This window comes from Mustelus asterias, chromosome 4 (genome assembly GCF_964213995.1).
Source record: "Mustelus asterias chromosome 4, sMusAst1.hap1.1, whole genome shotgun sequence".
Classification (NCBI taxonomy): Eukaryota; Metazoa; Chordata; class Chondrichthyes; order Carcharhiniformes; family Triakidae; genus Mustelus; species Mustelus asterias.
The window spans coordinates 63885047-63907941 of NC_135804.1; the positions used below are offsets into that span (position 1 = coordinate 63885047).

General features: G+C 45.0%; 1 protein-coding gene across 2 annotated transcripts in view; it reads right to left on the minus strand.

Moving 5' to 3' along the window:
- The window catches only part of fcsk (fucose kinase), a 376256-nt gene that overhangs the window by 31220 nt on the left and 322141 nt on the right, over nucleotides 1–22895 (minus strand). For both annotated transcript variants that reach the window (XM_078211155.1, XM_078211156.1), the window contains 6 exons: nucleotides 20847–20948; nucleotides 17254–17424; nucleotides 13755–13828; nucleotides 6507–6871; nucleotides 4492–4702; nucleotides 625–791 (listed from right to left, as the gene is read on the minus strand). In XM_078211155.1, the coding sequence (XP_078067281.1) occupies nucleotides 625–791; nucleotides 4492–4702; nucleotides 6507–6871; nucleotides 13755–13828; nucleotides 17254–17424; nucleotides 20847–20948 (1090 nt within the window). The remainder of the gene's footprint in view (nucleotides 1–624; nucleotides 792–4491; nucleotides 4703–6506; nucleotides 6872–13754; nucleotides 13829–17253; nucleotides 17425–20846; nucleotides 20949–22895) is intronic.

Here is a 22895-nt window from a genome sequence, read left to right on the forward strand (position 1 = left end):
ATACGTTATCTTCTAGGGCAGGTGGTGGTGCAGTGGTATTCTCACTGGATTTGTAATCCAGAGACACAGGGTAATGCTCTAGGGACCCGGGTTCCCATGGCAGATGGTGAAATTTGAATTCAATAAACTATCTGGAATGAAAAATCTAATGATGACCATTAAACCATTGTCAATTGTCATAAAAACCCAACTGGTTCACTAATGTCCTTTACAGAGAGGAATCTGCAGTCCTTACCTGGTCTGGACTACATGTGACTCCAGACCCACAGTGATGTGGCTGACTCTTAACCATCCTCTGAAATGGCCTAAAAACCAATCAGTTCAAGGGGAATTAGGGATGGGCCCAACAGTGAGGCTCACATCCCCTGAATGAATATTTTTAACAAAGCACCCTGGGATGTTTTACTACGATAAACTTACTCCCTCAGCTCTTCAATGGAGAGTCAGCCTAAGTTCCAACACTCAAGTTTCTGAAGAGAGACTTGAATCCACAACCTTTGGAGCTGCTACCAAGCTGTGGCTAACAACATCAGCGTATCCTCTCAAATTACATTGTAACCTGACCGTAAGATATTCAGACGGAGTACAATCAGAAAGCTCGAATAGCAGGAGCAGCGCAATTACCTGAGATATCGATGCGGGCTGGGCATTCGGCCACCACCCAGTGATTCATGGGAGGGAGATCCAACTGTTCCATGGAGATGAACTCTCGCGCTGACATCACAGCCCGGCGGATCAGGATTTGCTCTGCCCCCTCATAGTGACGGGCAGCCCTCACCAGAAAGTCTGGTCTGTGGTACACAAGACAGAAAATTGCATCAAGGCTTGGCAGGACTAAAATGAACACAGGACATTCTGCTTCAAAGTGGTTTAGTCCATGGGTTTTCAAACAGGATTTTGTGAGGTTGCTCAGGTTTCAATCCCTCTGCAGCCATGGATAGCATATCCAGAATTCTACGTGCTTTCTATTTTGTTGCTACAAACTCATAAAGCTCTAAGTTTTAAAAAAATAACATCATGGTTTTCCTCGCAGTCAGTTGGATGTTAGGACATAGCGTCCCGAGTAGTAATTTAATATTCACCTACACACTGATATAACTCACTCCTGCCAATCTTCACTTGGGCTGAAAGCAACACAATCGCTAATTAGAATAACCCCATTCCTTTTTTCCTAGAATAGGTGCATGGGCAGTTACAGTCAGCGGTATGTCATTCATTTTTCATGTGTGAGCCCAGACAGCAACCACTACCAAGATATCCAAACATAGGGGCATCACATTAAATCCAAAATCTATTTTAACCCAGTGCATGTGTGCACAGACACACAGACAGATTCAGAGACACACACACATAGAGATGCACACACAGGCATAAGCACAGAGACCTGCGCGCAGAGACACGCGTGCGCACAGACGGATGGACACATACACACATACCCAGACAGGCACACACACATACAAACTCGCACACACAAACACACAGGCACACAAAGACACATACATCCAGACAAACAAACACATACACAAACACTGAGACACACACACACACAGGTTTTTTTAGGAGGTTTAGGGGGGATTTGAGGAAAAACCTTTTTACCCAGAGGGTGATGACGGTCTGGAATGCACTGCCTGAGAGGGTGGTGGAGGTGGGATGCTTCACATCCTTTATAAAGTACCTGGATGAGTACTTGGTACACCATAACATTCAAGGCCATGGGCCAAGCGCTGGCAAGTGGGATAGGTGGGCAGGTCAGGGCCTTTCATGCGCTGGTGCAGACCCGATGGGCCGAAGGGCCTCTTCTGCACTGTAGTATCCAGTGATTCTGACATGCCCAGACACTCACACACACACAGACACATGCACACAGACACACACAGAGATAGAGACACACACACACAGACAGAGACACACACACACACAGATAGAGACACACACACACACAGATACAGACACACACACACACACACAGATACAGACACACACACACAGATACAGACACACACACACACACACACAGATAGAGACACATACACAGAGATAGAGAGACACACACAGAGAGATAGAGACACACACAGAGAGATAGAGACACACACAGAGAGATAGAGACACACACACACAGAGATAGGGACACACACACAGAGACAGAGAGACACACACAGAGACACACACATAGACACACACATAGCCACACACATACACAAACACACACGCACGCACACAGCAGAGCCATCAGTAATCAAGAGCAGGCATCCTGGTGGATTGACTGTTCCTGGGACCAAAAGGTTTCGAAGCTTGACCCTATCCTTGTCCCTGTGCCAATTTGCATATTACAGACAAAGAGGTGCTGGAAGTCTTAAAGCGCATCAAGGTAGATAAATCCCCGGGACCTGATGAAGTGTATCCCAGGACATTGTGGGAGGCTAGGGAGGAAATTGCGGGTCCCCTCGCAGAGATATTTGAATCATCGATAGTCACGTGTCAGGTGCCTGAAGATTGGAGGGTGGCACATGTTGTGCCTTTGTTTAAAAAGGGTTGCAGGGAAAAGCCTGGGAACTACAGGCCGGTGAGTCCCACATGTGTGGTGGGTAAGTTGTTGGAAGGTTTTTTGAAAGACAGGATCTACAGACATTTAGAGATGCAAGGACTGATTAGGGACAGTCAGCATGGCTTTGTGGTGGAAAATCATGTCTCACAAATTTGGTTGAGTGTTTTGAAGGGGTAACCAAGAAAGTACATGAGGGCAGTGCAGTTGATGTTGTCTACATGGACTTTAGCAAGGCTTTTGACAAGGTACCACATGGTAGATTGTTGCATAAGGTTAAATCTCACGGGATCCAGGGTGAGGTAGCTAAATGGATAAAAAAAACTGGCTTGATGACAGAAGCCAGAGGGTGGTTGTAGAGGGTTGTTTTTCAAACTGGAGACTTGTGACCAGCGGTGTGTCTCAGGGATCAGTGTTGGGTCCACTGTTATTTGTCATTTATATTAATGATTTGGATGAGAATATAGGAGGCATGGTTAGTAAGTTCGCAGATGACACCAAGATTGGTGGCATAGTGGACAGTGAAGAAGGTTATCTCAGATTGCAACAGGATCTTGATCAATTGGGCCAGTGGGCTGACGAATGGCAGATGGAGTTTAATTTAGATAAATGCGAGGTGATGCATTTTGGTAGATTGAACCAGGGCAGGACTTACTCAGTTAATGGGAGGGCGTTGGGGAGTGTTACAGAACAAAGAGATCTAGGGGTACAGGTTCATAGCTCCTTGAAAGTGGAGTCACAGGTGGACAGAGTGGTGAAGAAGGCATTCAACATGCTTGGTTTCATTGGTCAGAACATTGAATACAGGAGTTGGGACGTCTTGTTGAAGTTGTACAAGACATTAGTAAGGCCACATTTGGAATACTGTGTACAGTTCTGGTCACCCTATTATAGAAAGGATATTATGGATGCTACTGGGACTTGATGGTTTGAATTATAAGGAGAGGTCTGATAGACTGGGACTTTTTTTCTCTGGACCATAGAAGGCTGAGGGGTGATCTTATAGAGGTCTATAAAATAATGAGGGGCACAGATCAGCTAGAAAGTCAATATCTTTTCCCAAAGGTAGTGGAGTCTAAAACTAGAGGGCATAGGTTTAAGGTGAGAGGGGAGAGATACAAAAGGGTCCAAAGAGGCATTTTTTTCACACAGAGGGTGATGAGTGTCTAGAACAAGCTGCCAGAGTTAGTAGTAGAGGCGGGTACCATTTTGTCTTTTAAAAAGCGTTTAGACAGTTACATGGGTATAGAGGAATATGGGCCAAATGTGGGCAATTGGGACTAGCTTAGGGGTTAAAAAAAAAGGGCGGCATGGACAAGTTGGGCCGAAGGACCTGTTTCCATGCTATAAACCTCTATGACTCTATGCATGTTAAACAGATTCTTCCCATTGAGATTCATACCGCAATCATTAAATTGTCAAATACCTGACAGTTTGTCATTGTTTCTGATGCTTCTCCCTCCTCAGACTGAAAGCTAAACTCAAATCTCCGCTCTCATTGAATCCACATTCCTGTGGATAGGGGAGATTCAAATAACGTGGGCACATTTGCTCAAGAGTGTACACAATCTGCTTTTGCAGCGGATGAATTCTCCACATAATAAGTCTTGTGCTGAGGTCCTATCCCACAGATACCAAGTCAAAACTTAGAAGGATATGCTAACAGAGTGGGTTGAAGCTTAGGGTGGCAGGAGGCTCATGTGGAGCACAACACTGAACAGTTGGGCCGAGTGGCCATTTTGTATGTTCAATGTAAATATTAACATCAGATTATTCAACTGAGTTGGCATCACAATGGATGGAGTCCTACACTCTGGGGCTGGTGAAATACAGTGCTCAGGAGCAGAAAGCTCGAACGAGAGACAGGAGTAGCACCAGCTGTTACTCAAAAACCCATGGTTACCAGTTATCCAGTAATTTATTAATCCAGGAAGAAGCTCTGTCCTCACCTGCTCAGCCATTTATCCCGTTCCTCCTTCAGCCTCTTCACACCAAGCACCACGTCCCCCTTTTCCAGCAACTGGAAGGCATCAGTCCATGCTGGATTGGCAGCAGGTCCACTCCGGAGCCCTCCCTGACCTCCAGCCATGCAACCCAAGACATCAGCAACACACGCGAGGGTGCGGGCTGCAACCCCTGTGTCCACAGGGGCCATAGCGACTGTAAACCAAGAAAACAGGTAAACATCAACTCGACAAAAACCCCTGGTGACTGTTCACCAGGGCTTAAATTTAACTAGACAATGCCGTGAAAAAAGAATGAACTGCCCAGTGTACATTCGCCCATTATATACAGCCACTTGTCAAAGACCCGCCTGTTAGAAATGCTCACCGGTTACACTTCTGCCCTTGCTCCTTACCACCCACGAAACACCCACTCAGTATACACGTCTGCCCGAAGTGGGGAAATGGTGGCGTAATGGCATAACCCAGAGGCCCAGGTTAATGCTCTGGGTGACATAGGTTAAAATCCCACCATAGCAGCTGGTGGAATTTAAATTCAACTGATAAATTTGGAATTGAAAACTAACCTCAATAATGGTGAGCATAAAACTATCAACATTTATCATAAAAACCCATCTGGCTCACTAATGTTATTTTGGGAAGGAAATCTCCCATCTTTACCTGGTCTGGCCTACATGTGACTCCAGACCCACAGCAATGGTTAACTCTTAACTACCCACTGAAATGGGCTAACAAGTCATTCAGTTTAAGGGCAACTAGAATGGGCAATAAATGCAGGCTTTGCCACCGATGCCCCATTCTTTCATCTCATGAAAGAATAAATAAAACACATTCACCAGTCACACACCCTGCCCATTATACCTTGCATGGCAGTGTATATAACAGGCAGATGGATGATCCTCTACCATCCATGTTTCATGCCCACTGTAATTGTACTTCATTCTCACTAAATTGGAAAAGTACCCAAAAGGCTGGCAAAAGTCTTTTGCTTCCTCACACTTGCTGACCCAGTCACCTCGGTGCGGTTTAACTGATGTCTAATTTACTAACATCTTGGCTCAGTTTGAATCCCTCCCACTCTGTAGATAGAAGGTTGTGGACTGAAGTGGACTTGAACAAGCAGTCCATGCAGATGCAGAAGTGTACTACTGATGTGAGTGCTGAATTGCCAGAGGTTATGTGGTGTCGTAAACCAAACTCAGTCAACGTGCCAATAAAGTTAGACTGGGATATTCTGGGTTAGTGAGGAAGGGAAGCACCAGAATACTTAGTGTATATGTGGGTATGGGAGCAAGACAGGATTGGGCATCAATCCTTTTTGATCACACTTGTTGTCTGGGCTTGCACATGTGGAAGATTCTGTTTAGTGAATGGTGTCTTATCCTGCATCCCCCTCCAAGTAGGAGTCAGTACGTTCTGAAGGCAATGCGAGGGGAAAACAACATACACTTTTATGTTTTAAAAATATAATTCTTTAACCTGGTGTTATGAGACTTCTTACTATTTTAAAAATGTGTAGTTATTTTGATAGATGCTTCTCCAGAATGTTCCTTTAATGTAACTGTGAAAAACCTCTGAACAAAACAAAAAAATCATTGAATTTATCTCGCATCTTAATACATAACTTCACAACATCCCAAAGTACCTCTAATGTGCACTGTTGTGATGTGGGGAATGCATTGGCCAATTTGCACATAGAAAGATCACATGAACAGCACTGAAATAAATGACCAGATTAGCTGCTTTTAGCATTGGTGGTTGAAGGGTAAAAGGTTGGTCAAGTGCCATTGAATCTTTTATATCTACCTGAGAGGAAAGGCCAGGCTCATCATCCAAAGACATTATCTCTGAGAATACAGCACCCCTGTATTGAAGTGCCAGACTAAATTATGGGCTCAAGTCTCTGAGATGGGCCTTAAACCCACGAGGTACTGACAAAAGAAAATCTACAAGCAGCAAATCAGTTCCCAGTTATGCTGCCATACGAAAATGGCTCTCACCTGCATCGAGTGTGTTGAGTATCTGTTGCTCCTTCCCCTCACAGACAGCTGCCCTGATCAGGGGCCAGAGGCTGTTGTCTTTGCGAGCCAGCAGTGTACTCTGCACTTTACGCTGAGCCTGGCTGAGGAAGAGCTGCTGTCGCCAGGCGAGCTCGGCCTGCTGGTCTAAGCAGCTCAGGATTTCCCTTATTGACAGGCGCCAGGCTGACTGCCATTTCCTCAGAAGCTGTCCTCTCCCTGATCTCAGGAACCACAGCACGTCCTCCAGCCCAATGGGTTCTGTCACGTGGAAGACTGGGAAGAGCTGAGCATTGAGCAGGCATTGGTCATCTTCAAGAATGCTAGGACCCCACACCTGCTCTTTCCTACGAAAAACAGAGGCCACTGAGTCACCATCTTGCATTTCTCAATACACTCCCTCTAACGTTGGCTCAGGGGAGGGGACAGAAAACATGTGGCTTTGCCACTACCTTGTGTGAAAAAGTGCTTACTGACATCACCCCTGAAAGGCCCAGCTCTGTCTGTTCTGAAATCCCTATCTACCCCAATGCAAAACCTCAGCAAAGAATTGCACTGATCTTAAAGAACTGTGAAGTTGCCTTTCTGTACGTTTAAAATTGAGGATAAATTCCCTGGCTGGAATTTTCTGATCGTTCCCACCAGTGGGATAATCCAGTCCCGCCAATGGTGAACCCCGCCGCGGGTCTCCTAGTGGGAGGGATGCATAAAACGGGAAACCCTGTTGACAGGTGATCCCACTGCCAGGGATCAATTATATATTTAAATCAGCAAAGCAAGCCGAGAATACATCTTCTAGCCACACAAATAAAATCTTTTACATAAAATCAAATAGATCGCCAGTCTCAATGGTTCACTTTAATCAGTGAGTAGCTGAACCACACTGATCAGGAATATTCGAGCCCCAATCTGTACTGATCTCAGTCAGTAGGAAGGGATGAACAATGGCCTCAGTATTCCGTGGTCAGGGAGACAAAGCTAATTTAGGACCTCCGGTTAATCGGTATCTAATAATTCCTGGTGAGATGAGTGAATATACGGTGAGGACAAGGGCTAACTTTGATGCCTATTATGGCCTTGGATCACAGTGGTTACTTGTGTGAGATACCAGTGGGCACCTGTGAAACCGCATTCCAACAAGGAGTCAACTGATTTTAGGAACGGAAGGGGCATGAGAAGGAGAGAAGACATGTTGAGGGTGGGTGGGAGATGGAGGGAGGGAGGGAGAGAAGGGTGGGTGCAGGCGGTAAATGAAAATAAATATTTTGCCAACGGGTGAATCCTGGCCCAATCCAATGGGAGTCAAATTTAGATGGCAGTCTCTCTCAATGTTGGCACAGCTTTTCCCTTGACAGGGAATGCTGGCTTTCTTAGTCATGATTAAAGTTTATTTATTAGTGTCACAAATAAGCTCACTTCAACACTGCAATGAAGTTACAGTGAAAATCCCCTAGTTGCCACACTCCAGTGCTTGTTCAAATACACTGAGGGAGAATTTAGGACGCATGTCCAGTACTGAGTGGGAAGAGAATGTTAACTCAGGATTTGGGCATCAATCTCAGGTCTCTGATAAACCTGCAACTTCCATCACCTGGAAGGATAAAGCTAGCAGGTTCTCGTGACCACCATCACCTACTAGTTCCCCTCCAAATCACATACTATCCTGGCTTGTATAAGTCCAACAGGTTTATTTGGAATCACGAGCTTTCGGAGCACTGCTCCCTCCTCAGGTGAGTGGAGATTTGGGTTCATAAACATGGCATATATAGACAGAGATGCAATTGCAAGATAATGGTTGGAATACGAATCTTTACAGATACAGACAATGCGAGCAGAGAGTGGGGTTATCACAGGTTAAATAGGTGTGAGTTGTCATGTCACATGTAACCCACACCATTTTGCCTGAGCGTGCAAAATCCTACTAACTGTCCTGGCTTGAGACAATGAGAACACGTGAGAATACCATCCATCATCAGGTACACGGTACACACTCTTGCAACTCGGCCAACACTGTCTACCTGATAAGCTGCAGGAAAGAATGTCCTGAGGCATGGTACATTGGCGAGACCATGCAGACGCTATGACAACGGATGAATGGACACCGCTTGACAATTACCAGGCAGGAGTGTTCCCTTCCTGTCGGGGAACACTTCAGCAGTCAAGGGCATTCAGCCTCTGATCTTCGGGTACGCGTTCACCAAGGCAGCCTTCAAGACACACGACAACGCAGAATCGCCGAGCAGAAACTAATAGCCAAGTTCCGCACACATGAGGACGGCCTCAACCGGGATCTTGGGTCCATGTCACACTATCTGTAACCCCCATGACTTGCCCGGGCTTGCAAAATCTCACTAACTGTCCTGGCTTGAGACAATTCACATCTTTTTAACCTGTGTTTAAGCCTCTCTTCACTCGCATTGTCTGCACCTGTAAAGACTTAATTATCTGTTAAGAATCGCATTCCAACCATTATCTTGTAATTGAGTTTGTGTCTATATTTGCCCTGTTTGTGAAACAAATCCTGCACTTACCCGCGCTCCGAAAGCTCGTGCTACCAAATAAACCTGTTGGACTTTAACCCGGTGTTGTGACACTACTTACCGTGTCTATCCCAGTCCAACGTCGGCAACTCCATATCATGGTGTAACTATATCACTAAAACAGGTTTATTTAGAGTATGATGATGTTTATAGCTAAAATAACTATTTGAAACTAAAGTGCGATAAAATGATTAATTTTTTTATTCCACAATAAAAATATGACTTACTTTTCTTCACTTTTTTTAAGACTCTTCTCAATCTAACTGGAAAAAGGTTGGGAGCTGCAAATGAGATGCTAAAGCGTTGCATGGGCGGCACAGTAGCACAGTGGTTAGCACTGCTGCTTCACAGCTCCATGGGACCTGGGTTCGATTTCTGGCTTGGGTCACTGTCTGTGTGGAGTTTGCACATTCTCCTCATGTCTGCGTGGGTTTCCTCCGGGTGCTCCGGTTTCCTCCCACAGTCCAAACATGTGCGGGTTAGGTTGATTGGCCGTGCTAAAAGAAATTGCCCTTAGTGTCCTGAGATGCGTAGGTTAGAGGGATTAGTGGGTAAATATGTAGGGATATGGGTTAGGGGCTGGGTTGGATTGTGGTCGGTGCAGACTCGATGGGCCGAATGGCCTCTTTCTGTACTGTAGGGTTTCTATGATTCTATGTGGCTCTGGATCTGCAGGTTGTACATTCCTGCCATAAGGGATCAGATGGAGAGAGACATTTAAGGATTAGTTCAGGAACAGCTTGTGTCACTGAGGAGGACTGGACTCAGAACCCATAACCAGAAATTACAAGCAGATTTCTGATGGTGTTCCAATGTGATCTGGCTGCTCACAAGACCCTGCCTCAACAAATCTTTTGCTAGTTTTCTAATAATAACTGGCAAAAAAATAATGTGGTGGTTTTGGGGTGCGAGGGGCGGCAGGGGGTGGGGGGGGGGGGTGGTGGAGTGGTTGCTGGCTGATGTGGATGAGGAGAATTATTTTTTAACAGAGTGTCGTATGGTTCGGGAATGCAATGCCAGAGAGTCCGGTGGATTCAAATTATGATGTGGAGATGGCGGCGTTGGACTGGGGTAAGCACAGTAAGAAATCTCACAACACCAGGTTAAAGTCCAACAGGTTTATTTGGTAGCACAAGCCACTAGCTTTCGGAGCGCTGCCCCTTCATCAGGTGAGTGGGAGTTCTGTTCGCAAACAGGGCATATAAAGACACAAACTCAATTTACAAAATAATGGTTGGAATGCGAGTCTTTACAGGTAATCAAGTCTTAAAGGTACAGACAATGTGAGTGGAGAGAGGGTTAAGCACAGGTTAAAGAGATGCGGATTGTCTTCAGCAAGGACAGTTAGTGAGATTTTGCAAGCTCAGGCAAGTCGTGGGGGTTACAGATAGTGTGACATAAGAACATAAGAAATAGGAGCAGGAGTAGGCCATCTAACCCCTCGGGCCTGCCCCGCCATTCAACAAGATCATGGCTGATCTGAGGCGAATCAGTTCCACTTACCCGCCTGCTCCCCATATCCCTTAATTCCCTTATCAATCAGAAATCTATCTACCCATGATTTAAACATATTCAACGAGGTAGCCTCCACCACTTCAGTGGGCAGAGAATTTCAGAGATTCACCACCCTCTGAGAGAATAAGTTCCCCCTCAACTCTGTTCTGAACCGGCCCCCACTTATTTTGAGGCTGTGCCCTCTAGTTCTGGTTTCCCTTCTAAGTGGAAAGAATCTCTCTACCTCTACCCTATCCAGCCCCTTCATTATCTTATATGTCTCTATAAGCCTTCTAAACTCCTCAGCCTTCTAAACTCCAACGAGTACAGACCCAATCTGTTCAATCTCTCCTCATAAGCTACACCCCTCATCTCCGGTATCAACCTGGTGAACCTTCTCTGCACTCCCTCCAAGGCCAGTATATCCTTTCGCAAATAAGGGGACCAAAACTGCACACAGTACTCCAGTTGCAGCCTCACCAGTGCCTTGTACAGTTGCAGCAAGACCTCCCTGCTTTTATACTCCATCCCCTTCGCGATAAAGGCCAACATTCCATTCGCCTTCTTGATCACCTGCTGCACCTGCAGACTGAGTTTTTGCGATTCATGTACAAGGACCCCCAGGTCCCTCTGCACAGTAGCATGATGTAATTTTTCTCCATTTAAATAATATTCCAATTTACTATTATTTCTTCCGAAGTGGATAACCTCACATTTGCCAACGTTATATTCCATCTGCCAGATCCTCGCCCACTCGCTCAGCCTATCCAAATCTCTCTGCAGACATTCCGCATCCTCCATGCAATTCGCTTTCCCACTCATCTTCGTGTCATCAGCAAACTTTGATACCCTACACTCAGTCCCCTCCTCCAGATCATCTATGTAAGTGGTAAACAGTTGAGGCCCCAGCACCGATCCCTGCGGCACGCCACTGGTCACCAACTGCCAACCAGAAAAGCACCCATTTATTCCAACTCTCTGCTTCCTGTTAGAGAGCCAATCCCCAAACCACGCCAACACCTTACCCCCAACTCCGTGTACCCCAATCTTCTGCAGCAACCTTTTGTGAGGCACCTGATCGAATGCCTTCTGGAAATCTAAAAACACCACATCCACCGGTTCCCCTCTGCCAACCGCACTAGTGCATCTTCATAAAAATCCAGTAAATTCGTCAAACATGACTTTCCCTTCATGAATCCATGCTGCGTCTGCTTGATCGAACCATTCTTATCCAGGTGCTCTGCTATTTCCTCTTTAATGATGGACTCCAGCATCTTCCCAACTACGGACGTTAAGCTAACCGGCCTGTAGTTACCCGCCTTTTGTCTACTTCCTTTTTTAAACAGCGGCGTAACAGTAGCTGTTTTCCAATCAGCCGGCACTACCCCAGAGTCCAGCGAATTTTGATAAATAACCACTAATGCATCTGCTATTACCTCAGCCATTTCTTTCAGTACCCTGGGATGCATTCCATCTGGGCCCGGGGACTTGTCTACCTTTAGTCCCATTAGTCTACCAAGCACTATCTCTTTAGAAACAGTAATTGTATTAAGGACCTCACCTCCCACCAACTCTCGATCTCTAATATTCGGTAAACTCTTTGTGTCTTCCACTGTGAAGACCGACACAAAGAACTTATTTAAAGTCTCAGCCATTTCCTTGTTTTCCACTATTAAATCCCCCCTCTCGTCCTCCAAGGGTCCAACATTCACTCTAGCCACTCTATTCCTTTTTATATATTTGTAAAAACTTTTACTATTATTTTTTATATTTTGAGCTAGTTTAGTTTCATAATCTATCTTTCCTTTCTTAATCGCTTTTTTAGTCGTTTTTTGTTGTTTTTTAAAGCTTTCCCAATCCACTAATTCTCCACTCTTTTTGGCCACTCTGTATGCATCTGTTTTATTTTAATACTCTCCTTTATTTCCTTCGTTATCCATGTCTGGTTATCCCGTTTCTTACAGTCCTTCTTTATCACCGAAGCGACAGCGAGAAACTGCACCGACCTCCTCAGAAGACAAACACGGGACACCGTGGACAGAGTGCCCTTCGTCGTCCAGTACTTCCCCGGAGCGGAGAAGCTACGACATCTTCTCCGGAGTCTTCAACATGTCATTGATGAAGACGAACATCTCGCCAAGGCCATCCCCACTTCTTGCCTTCAAACAACCGCAAAACCCCAAACAGACCATTGTCCACAGCAAACTACCCAGCCTTCAGGAGAACAGTGACCACGACATCACACAACCCTGCCACAGCAACCTCTGCAAGACGTGCCGGATCATCAACATAGATGCCATCATCCCATGTGAGAACACCATCTACCAGGTACACAGTACATACACTTGCAACCCGGCCAACGTTGTCTACCTGATACGCTGCAGGAAAGGATGTCCTGAGGCATAGTACATTGGGGAAACCATGCAGACGCTACGACAACGGATGAGTGAACACCACTCGACAATCACCAGGCAAGACTGTTCTCTTCCTGTTGGGGAGCACTTCAGCGGTCACGGGCATTTGGCCTCTGATCTTCGGGTAAGCGTTCTCCAAGGCGGCCTTCATGACACACGTCAGCGCAGAGTCGCTGAGCAGAGGCTGATAGCCAAGTTCCGCACACATGAGGACGGCCTCAACCGGGATCTTGAGTTCATGTCACACTATCTGTAACGCCCACGACTTGCCTGGGCTTGCAAAATCTCACTAACTGTCCTTGCTGAAGACAATACACACCTCTTTAACCTGTGCTTAACCCTCTCTCCACTCACATTGTCTGTACCTTTAAGACTTGATTACCTGTAAAGACTCACATTCCAACCATTATTTTGCAAATTGAGTTTGTGTCTTTATATGCCCTGTTTGTGAACAGAACTCCCACTCACCTGATGAAGGGGCAGCGCTCCAAAAGCTAGTCGGTTGTGCTACCAAATAAACCTGTTGGACTTTAACCTGGTGTTGTGAGACTTCTTACTGTGGATTCAAATTAAACAGCAACTTTCAAAAGAGCATTTGATAAATACTTGAACAGGAAATGTTAGCAGCAATATAGAGAAAGAGCAAGGCAGTGAGACTCTGTTAAACAGCATATAGGATGGGCCAAGTGGCCTCCTTCTGTGCTGAGTGTTCTAAGCTTCTATTCCTGAAACTTCCTACCCTATTTTGAACAGTGCACAGGAGGCAACGGAGACAGCCTTACTTTATTCCTGTCCTGTCAAAGAATTCAGCCCATGGAACATTCAGAAAGGTTGAGGAGTCAATGGTGAAAGGCACCTGTTAGAGAAGAACAAAAAGGACAATCATTTCCACGTGTCAGAATAGGCAAAGTAAAGGTTTATGATGTGTCCAAAACGTGCTAGATTTGTATTGAGTAGATTGAGTTCTTACAGATCTAAAGGTGAAATATTAACAGGCACTGCAATTAATTAAAGGTTTCAGGACTTCCCAAACTAGGGTTTGCGAGCTGCAAAGCTCCAATGGCTGCCGTGAGGCTCAGACTGAATGTCAACACCTGTGAGGCCCCTTTAAATCCTTGTTTTTCATTAAAATGATGGGCACAGTTTAACTGACTGATGTTGGAGGCCTGATACCTGCTCTAAAGAATGCACTGAAAAGGTAAGTTTTTAAAAATCCTCGAAGATTAAATGCTTTGTCCGCCATAACCCAAGCCACTCTTCCTGCTCCCTCACCCCACAGCTCCACTGAGGGGGTCATGAAAATCTTCAAGCCCCAAAATGGAGTCACTGTAGGAGAAGGTTTGGGAAGCAGTTGTATAGGTAGCATATTTAATCAAAAACTACAGAAATCTAGCTGATTCAGGAATGAAAGATCCATTCCACATTATCATCACTTTCTTTAATATCTTACGATGTAGATTTCACAGCCAAATTAAAGTAGCAGATAGTAATCTGAGGGAAATGCTTTAGCCAATGCATTGGAAATTGTTCACTCCATGTTTTCATTGATAAACATAGAAACATAGAAAAACTACAGCACAAACAGGCCCTTTGGCCCACAAGTTGTGCCGAACACATCCCTACCTTCTAGACCTACCTATAACCCTCCATCCTATTAAGCTCCATGTACTCATCCAGGGGTCTCTTAAAAGACCCTACTGAGTTCACCTCCACCACCATTGACGGCAACCGATTCCACTCGCCCACCACCCTCTGTGTGAAAAACTTACCCCTAACATCTCTCCTGTACCTACCCCCCAGCACCTTAAACCTGTGTCCTCTCGTAGCAGACATTTCCACCCTGGGAAAAAGCCTCTGAGAGTCCACCCGATCTATGCCTCTCAACATCTTATACACCTCTATTAGGTCTCCTCTCATCCTTCGTCTCTCCAAGGATAAATAATTGAAACATCAGTAACAAACTCCTCCATGTCACAAGAAAAAAGACTTTTAGTTTAAAACAGGTCACAGAGCGTAGGAAAAAAAATCTGACTTCTATATCAAACACCAGCAATTTATGCAGAAATCCCAAAAATCAAAAGGGATAGTCTAGGCAATTGTGAATGGTTCAGAGTGCAAAATAGGCAGCCAGGTCGCTATTGTCCACTTTGTTCTACCTGCAAAAATAAATTTCACCCTCCTACAGTCTAGTTTAAAACCAGACATATTGACTAATGTGCTTTAGTGAATTCCTAAGTCAAACGTATGTCACAATTAACATGATGCAAAATGACATAGCTCTATGCGTTCCTGCTGTGTGAAAAGTTGGGCAGGCGAGGGATGCTCCCAGTGGCCTGCTGCATGAATGCACCTGGTGTGATACAGATCAGAGGATGTCATTCCTAATCTGTTCTTAGCTGATTACACCCGAGATACATCAGGATGGGGATGAGGAAAAACAAAATCTTCCAAAGTTTCCTCCCCTCAAGCGATGGCACTGGCACCCCTGATTGTAATGGGTGCACATGTTACAGAAAGCCAGGATTGTCAACTGTCATAAAAACCCTTCTGGTTCACTCATGTCTTCTGCCACCCTTACCTGGTCTGGCTACATGTAACTCCAGATCTCCAGCAATGCGGTTGACTGTTAAATGTCCTCTGAAATAACCTGCAAGTCACTCAGTTCAAGGAGAATTAGGGATGGCCAATAAACGTTGGCCCAGCCAGTAATGCCCACGTCCCCTGAACGAATGAAAGAAATGATGACCCCTTCCATCACTTTAATGACGATCAAGAGTAGACTGATGGGATAGTAGTTGGCCGTGTTGGATTTGTCCTATTTCTGGTGTACAGGACATACTTGGGCAATTTTTCACATTGCCAGATAGATGCAGTGTTGTAGCTAAAATGGAATAGCTTGACTGGGATGTGGCAAAAGTTGGAGCACAACCCTTCAGTATTACTGCCAGGATATCGTCAGGCGCATAGCCTTTGCAGTATCCAATACCTTCAGCTGTTTCTTGATATCACATGGAGTGAACTGAATTGGCTGAAGACTGACATTTGTGATGCCAGAGACCTCCGGAGGAGGCCAAGATGGATCATCAACTTGGCACTTCTGGCTGAAGATTGTTGCAAATGCTTCAGCCTTGGGCGGGATTCTCCGATCTCATCCATCCAACCCTGCTGCAGAGAGAGTGGAGAATCTGGCACTCAGCCAAAACTCCATTCACTGCAGCCGCGGACGAGGTGGGAGGTTTTTGGCACTTATCTTTTGCACTGATGTGCTGGGCTCCTCCATCGTTGAGGTTGTGAATATTTGTAGAGTTTCCTCCACCAGTAGGTTGTTTCATTGTCCACGACTATTCACAGCTGCGTTTGGCAGAACTGCAGAGCTTAGATTTGATTTTTTGGCTGTGGAATTAAACATTTTTTTATACTCCATTCTTAAAGTTACAAAGCCAACGCTCAGAGTGGATTGGTGGACCCAAGTCCATTTCTTGCTACTTCTAAAAATCAAATTCAAATTGAATCTAATTCATGGTCCCCACAAGAGAGACAAACAAGATCCAAGCTGACAAGAAAAGGCATTGCACCCCACCTTAGGTTTGATCCGACGCTTGATCTTAGCCAAAAGAATTAAAAAAAAAATACTTTTCCAATTCAATCAAATCAAATCCAATTCAGAGTCTCAACAAGTCGAGACATTTCAGATCCAGGCTGACAAGACAGGGCGAGTGACCAAACCACCCTGTCCTGGGCCTGATCTACATGAGCCAAGCTGATTGGAGAAGGGGGAGGTTCCTCCTCCAAGACTTGAGCTCATTTGCATCTTAGCCAAAAGGCCGAGATGCCGCTTTAAAAAATTGCTTCATATGAAACTTCAGTGTAACCTAATGACCTCAACCAGGTGCGGCCGACCATGGGCTGCCGACCACACTACACTTGATCCCAGCCAAAAAAAGAATTGCTTCGCTCTATTATATGCAGGTTATGCTGTTCGGCACACAAGTAGTCTTGTGTTGTAGCTTCACCAGGTTGACACCTCATATTTAGGTATGCCTGATGTTGCTTCTGGAATGTGCTCCTGCACTCCTCACGAACAGTGTGATCTTTGATGTAGCAGGGGACTATCTCCTGAGCTTGGGGATGTGGCATATTGTTGGAGTAGAGGGAACAGAGGAAACTTTGCTCTGCATTCACATACTCTATGAGAATGGTTGCTACAAATGCTGACATCTTTCATCTCTAAACACTGCAGAATTCTTCTAGATTCAGTTAACTGAGTAACACGTATCACACCTGTAAATCATCCTGTCGTCCTGTGATGCTGAAAATCTTCAGTTTCAGGTCCCTCAGCCTGATGTGGTGTCCCTGGATGATAACATCACAGAGCTGGTATTGGCAGAGTGCAACCGACGACATTAAATCCACTCCCGAAAGAAGACAACCGGAGCTAACATGAATGGATCCCTGACAAAAAAAAGAGCAAGGAATATCTTTCAGAAATCCATATCAATATCATAACTTCAACAATAGTCTCAAACAGCCCCCTATTTTTAATGTGTTTGTTTCAGGAATCTTGTTTTTTATTAATCCAGTTCTTCTCCTGTTTATTCTTTCCCTGAAGTGCTGAACCACACTATGATACTGGCTGTTCTACCAGGATCCCAGCACTTCACCAACATGGTCATTCTCCATGTGTGGGCTCGAGCAGTGAGAGTTAATTAGCTCCCTGATCACAGGGAGAGACGATAGGTATGCCTCATCATGTCTTGTACCTTTAGCAGCAGTCAATGGGCAGCACTGAGGACAAGGAACCCACAAACTGATGCCAATTGTGGCACCTTGAGAAAGGTTGTGGGTTCAAGCCCTGATCTAAAGATCTGAACACAAAATCTGGGCTGACATTTTAGTGCAGTACAGAAGGACTACTGCAGTGCCAGAGATACTGGGGGCGATTCTCCCAGCCCGTTGAATTGCTCTAGCAGCGCAATGGACCAGGAGACATTAATGGAGGCAGTTTAGACGGCTCCCCGCTGGACGCAGGGCCTCCGCGTGTCTCCAGTTCCAAGTTTCATGTAGTAATCAGCTCTGCGCCGACAATTGGATGTTTTAAATATTTAAATCACCCCTCCTCGCCTCCGACTCCAGTGGAGTTTACAACAGCTTCCCACTAATGGGGAACTAGCGTCTGACCCTGCTGGAGTGAAGGGAGGCCATGGAGGCCCCCCTCCAAGAGGTCTAGGGGTTGGGGGCACCCCCTGGGCAGTGCCTGTCTATTAGTGCCAGACTTCTAACAATATTCCTATTGTTAGAAGTCAGCTACTAAAAATGGAAATAACAACAGATGTAGAGAAATGTGGAGACTGTTTCAAGGGATGAGGAGTGTTGCTAACTCAAGACCCTGAATCTCTTGTGATGCTGCTCAAATAGCAGGGGAGCATGTTCATTTAAAGACTATTTAAAAAAAAACTCCCCTGTCAATTTTCTCTTGGGGCAAGAAAAGGAAAACCCGCATTTATAAAGTGCATATCACAACTCCGGATATTCCAAAGTGCTTTATTAGTAATGAAATACTTTTTTCAAAAGAGGTCTTGGCTGTAAAGTAGGAAACACTGCAGCTAGTTTGTACATTGCAAGCTCCCACAATGTGATAATAACCAGATAATCTGCTATAATTATGTTGGCTGAAGGATAAACATCGATGCCTATGGCAATAATCCCCTGCTCTTTGTCTAATAAAGTTATGGGATTTTTTTGCTTCCAACTGAGTGGTCATTGAATATTTTTAAGATGGAGGTACACAAGAACACAAGAAATAGAAGCAGGAGTGGGCCACCAGGCCCTTCAAACCTACCCCACCATTCAATACGATCATGGCTGATTGATGCCGGCCTCAGCTCCTTTTCTGCGCTATTTCTACATTGCCCCCTATTCCTTGATGTATCAAATATTTATCCACTTCACTTTGAATACTTCTAATGATCCAGGCTCCACTACCCTTTGGGGCAGAGATTTTGCCTCACAGCTCCAAGGACCCGGGTTCAATTCCAGCCTCGGGTCACTGTGTGTGTGGAGTTTGCACATTCTCCCCATGTCTGCGTGGGTTTCCTCCGGGTGCTCCAGTTTCTTCCCACAGTCCAAAGATGTGTAGGTTAGGTTGATTGACCATGCTAAATTGACCCCAGTGTCAGGTGATTTTAACAGGGTAAATATGTGGGGTTACGGGAATAGGGCCTGGGTAGGATTGTGATCGGTGCAGACTCGATGAGCCAAATGGCTTCCTTCTGCACTGTAGGATTCTATGATTCTAAGGAGAAAACTAAGTTGATTAGCTTTGATTATACTCAGCTTTCCTAAATGATTAGCTATTTCCTCTTTAATTATTGACTCCAGCATCTTGCCAATAATAGATGTTAAACTAACTGACCTATAGTTCCCTGCCTTTGCCACTCACTCTTTTTGAACAGAACATTGTCTGTTTTTCAATCTTCCCTGCTGGAATTTAGCAAGTTACGAAAAATTTCAACCACTATCTCTACAGCCACTTCCATTAAAATCCTAGCGTGCAATTCATTGGGTCCTGGTGACTTGTTTGCTTTTAGCACCTTGGGTTTCTCTAATAGTCTATCCCTGTAATTGGGTAAGTTCAACCATGTTATTTGAAATAAGCCCATTTGATAATTTGCAATGTCTTCCACGACAAAGATTGGTGCAAAAAGTTTATTTAGCATAGCCGCCATTTCTTTGTTTGCAATTATCAATTCACCAGCCTCATTCAGTCGAGGTCCCACATTTACCTTAGCCGTCCACTTCCTATTTATATGTCCATAGAAACTCTTCCTGGTTGTTTTAATGCTGCATGCAAGTTTTCTCTCAAAATTCATTTTCTCCCTTTTTATGAGCTTTTTAGTCTTTGCTGCTGGAGCCTACAAACTTTCCAGTCCTCTGGTCCACCACTATCCCTTGTCACTTTGTATATCCTGCTTTTCAATTTAACATTATCCTTGACCTCCTTTGTTAACCATGGATTTTGCCTCTTTCTCGTGGAATCCCTCTTTTTGATTGGGATAAAGTCCCGCTAAGCATTTTGGACCAGCTGTTTGAATATCTGCCACTGCCCATCTGCTGACTTGTATCTTACCTTGTTTACCCAGTTCACCTTAGACAATTCCGCCCTCATACCATTATAATTGCCCTTATTTAAGTTGAAGGCCCTGGTTAAGGACCTATGGCATTCACCCTCAAACTCTATCTGGGATTCTATCAAATTGTGGCCACTACCCCCAAGGGATCCTTAGGACAGATTGATTAAGATAGATTGATTTCCTTGCCTAACAAGAATCTAAGGTTATAAGGGGTAGATGGGAATATGGAATCTGAACTACAAACAGATTGGCCATGATCTTATGGAGCAGGCTCGAGCGGTCCAATTACCACCTTCTGCTCCTATTTCGTATCATATACTTAAATATTTGCGAGTAAATGCAGAGTGAAGTCACAGAATCCCTACAGTGCAAAAGGAGGCCATTCAGCCCATCGCGTCTGCACCGACCACAATCCCACCTGGCCCTATTCCTGTAACCCCTCAGATTTACCCTGCTAATCCCCTAACACGAGAGGCAATTTAGCATGGCCAATCAACTTAACCTGCACATGTTTGGACTGTGGGAGGAAACCGGAGCACCCGGAGGAAACCCACGCAGACACGGGGAGAATGTGCAAACTCCACACAAACAGTGACCCGAGGCCGGAATTGAACCTGGGTCCCTGGTGCTGTGAAGCAGCAGTGCTAACCACTGTGCCACCATGCCGTGAGTTATAAAAGAATACATAAGAACATTTTTCTCTGATGACCAAGTGGAGTGGTTCAGTTATAGCCAGAGGTTTACCTGTAGGTGGCAGTGTTGGACAACACTATTTGGCTCGATTCTGATTTCCCCATCCAGCAGGCTATTGATGACAGAACAATCCTCGCTCAACATATCATGATGCTTAAAGAAAAACCAAACAGATCATGAAATATCATAAACTTCATCCTTTTGCTTTGATTCAAACTGAACATGTGAGCTTTAAAACATACCAAACTCAGCTTGGATTTTAGCAGAGCTATCATTAACAATAAGAATTTGCATTTATATAGTGCCTTTAATAATGGGGTGAAGCATCTCAATGCATTTCACAGCAGCGTAATCCACAGAAGGAGATATTCGGTCAAATGACCACAAGTAAAAGTGATAAATTTTAAGGAATATCTAAAAGAAGAAGAGGAGAAAAGTGGAGACGTTTAGAGTGAATTCCAGAGTTTAGGGTCTTGACAACTGAAGGTACAAGCTACCAGTTGTGCAGCAACATTAGGCCAACTCTGGGGGAGGTTGGGGAGGGGGCGGAGATTATTTTCTGCTATCTGAATGTGGAATAGTCTGGCCCCCATGGTTCCCCCTCCTTTCTGGTGGCAAGGAGAAAGAGGGAAGTTGAAAATTCCCAGTACTCAAGGTTCTTTGAGGTGGGAGAGGCTAAAGATCAGCAGCAGCCTCCAACCCAACGCAGGGGAGGTTTTACATTTGTTGTATTTTGAAGTTGATACAAAAATTAAAACAAATATTTCTCAGTTTTTGGTTCCTTAATTTCAATTGTGGAATAAATCAGATTTTGTCATCTGTCTGCAATAACAATACTGAGGTGAAACTTGTCCCCGTAGGGAGGGAGAGATGACGGTGGGATTGATTACTTCAGGCTTCTATGGAACAACACTATCAGAGGTGCTCAATCTATGCTCTCAGTCACAGATGGCATGTAGCGTTTGAACCTGCAAACATAGCACAGACTGACCAGCAGTAAGATTTTGGGCCCTTCTGCTTTCTAAGTATCAGACCTTTGCAGAGTTGGGAAGGCTCTGCAGACCTAAAAATGGCCACCAGATGTGGAAATCCTGCCTATTTCCAACAGGTCCCATTTTTGCTGGTAGGGAAAAGGGTCGTAGCATTAATCACACAGGAAGGGCGACACGGTGGCACAGTGGTTAGCACTGCTGCTTCACAGCGCCAAGGACCCGGGTTCAATTCCGGCCTCGGGTCACTGTCTGTGTGGAGTTTGCACATTCTCCCCGTGTCTGCGTGGATTTCCTCTGGTTTCCTACCACAATCCAAAGATGTGCGGGTTAGGTTGATTGGCTGTGCTAAATTGACCCTTGTGTTAGGGGATTAGCAGAATAAATATGTGGGGTTACGGGAATAGGGGCTAGGTGGGATTGAGGTCAGTGCAGACTCGACGGGCCAAACGGCCTTCTTCTGCAGTGTAGGGATTCTATGAAGGTAACCCAAAAACAGGAGGGATATTTGAACGTAGGTACTGCGTTCAAACATATCCTATTTTGGTTGTTGTAAGGGCCTTAACCTGCAACATGTGAGTCACAAATTGATGGAGGAGATGTAAGTGCTTTTGTGGGGTGGATAAGGTTTGTCTATCTTGAGCTGAAGCCTTTTTTAAATCCTGTGCTCTTTAAACTAAAAATACTGGATGCAGCTGTCAGTGATGCTGCTGGAGTACTTTGATCAACAAGTCAGCTGTTATAATAATAAAAAATTAAAAGCGAAAAGATATCCAATTGATTTTACATCACGCAAGGAGGAGATGGAATGGAACTTTACAGAGTTAGGATCTGGAATGCAGTGCCTTACAGTGTGGTGATGGATGGTTCAGTTGTGGTTTTGAAAATGGAATTGGATAAGCATGCGAAAAGGAAAGATTTGCAGGGTTATGGAGAAAGGGCAGAGGAGTGGGATTAGCCGAGTTGCTCTTACAGAGAGCCACATGAACACAGCAGGCTAACTGGCCTCCATTTGTGCTTTAACCACTCGATGAATCATCAGGGCGGCACAGTGGCTAGCACTGCTGCTTGACAGCGCCAGGAACCTGGGTTCGATTCCTCACTTGGGTCA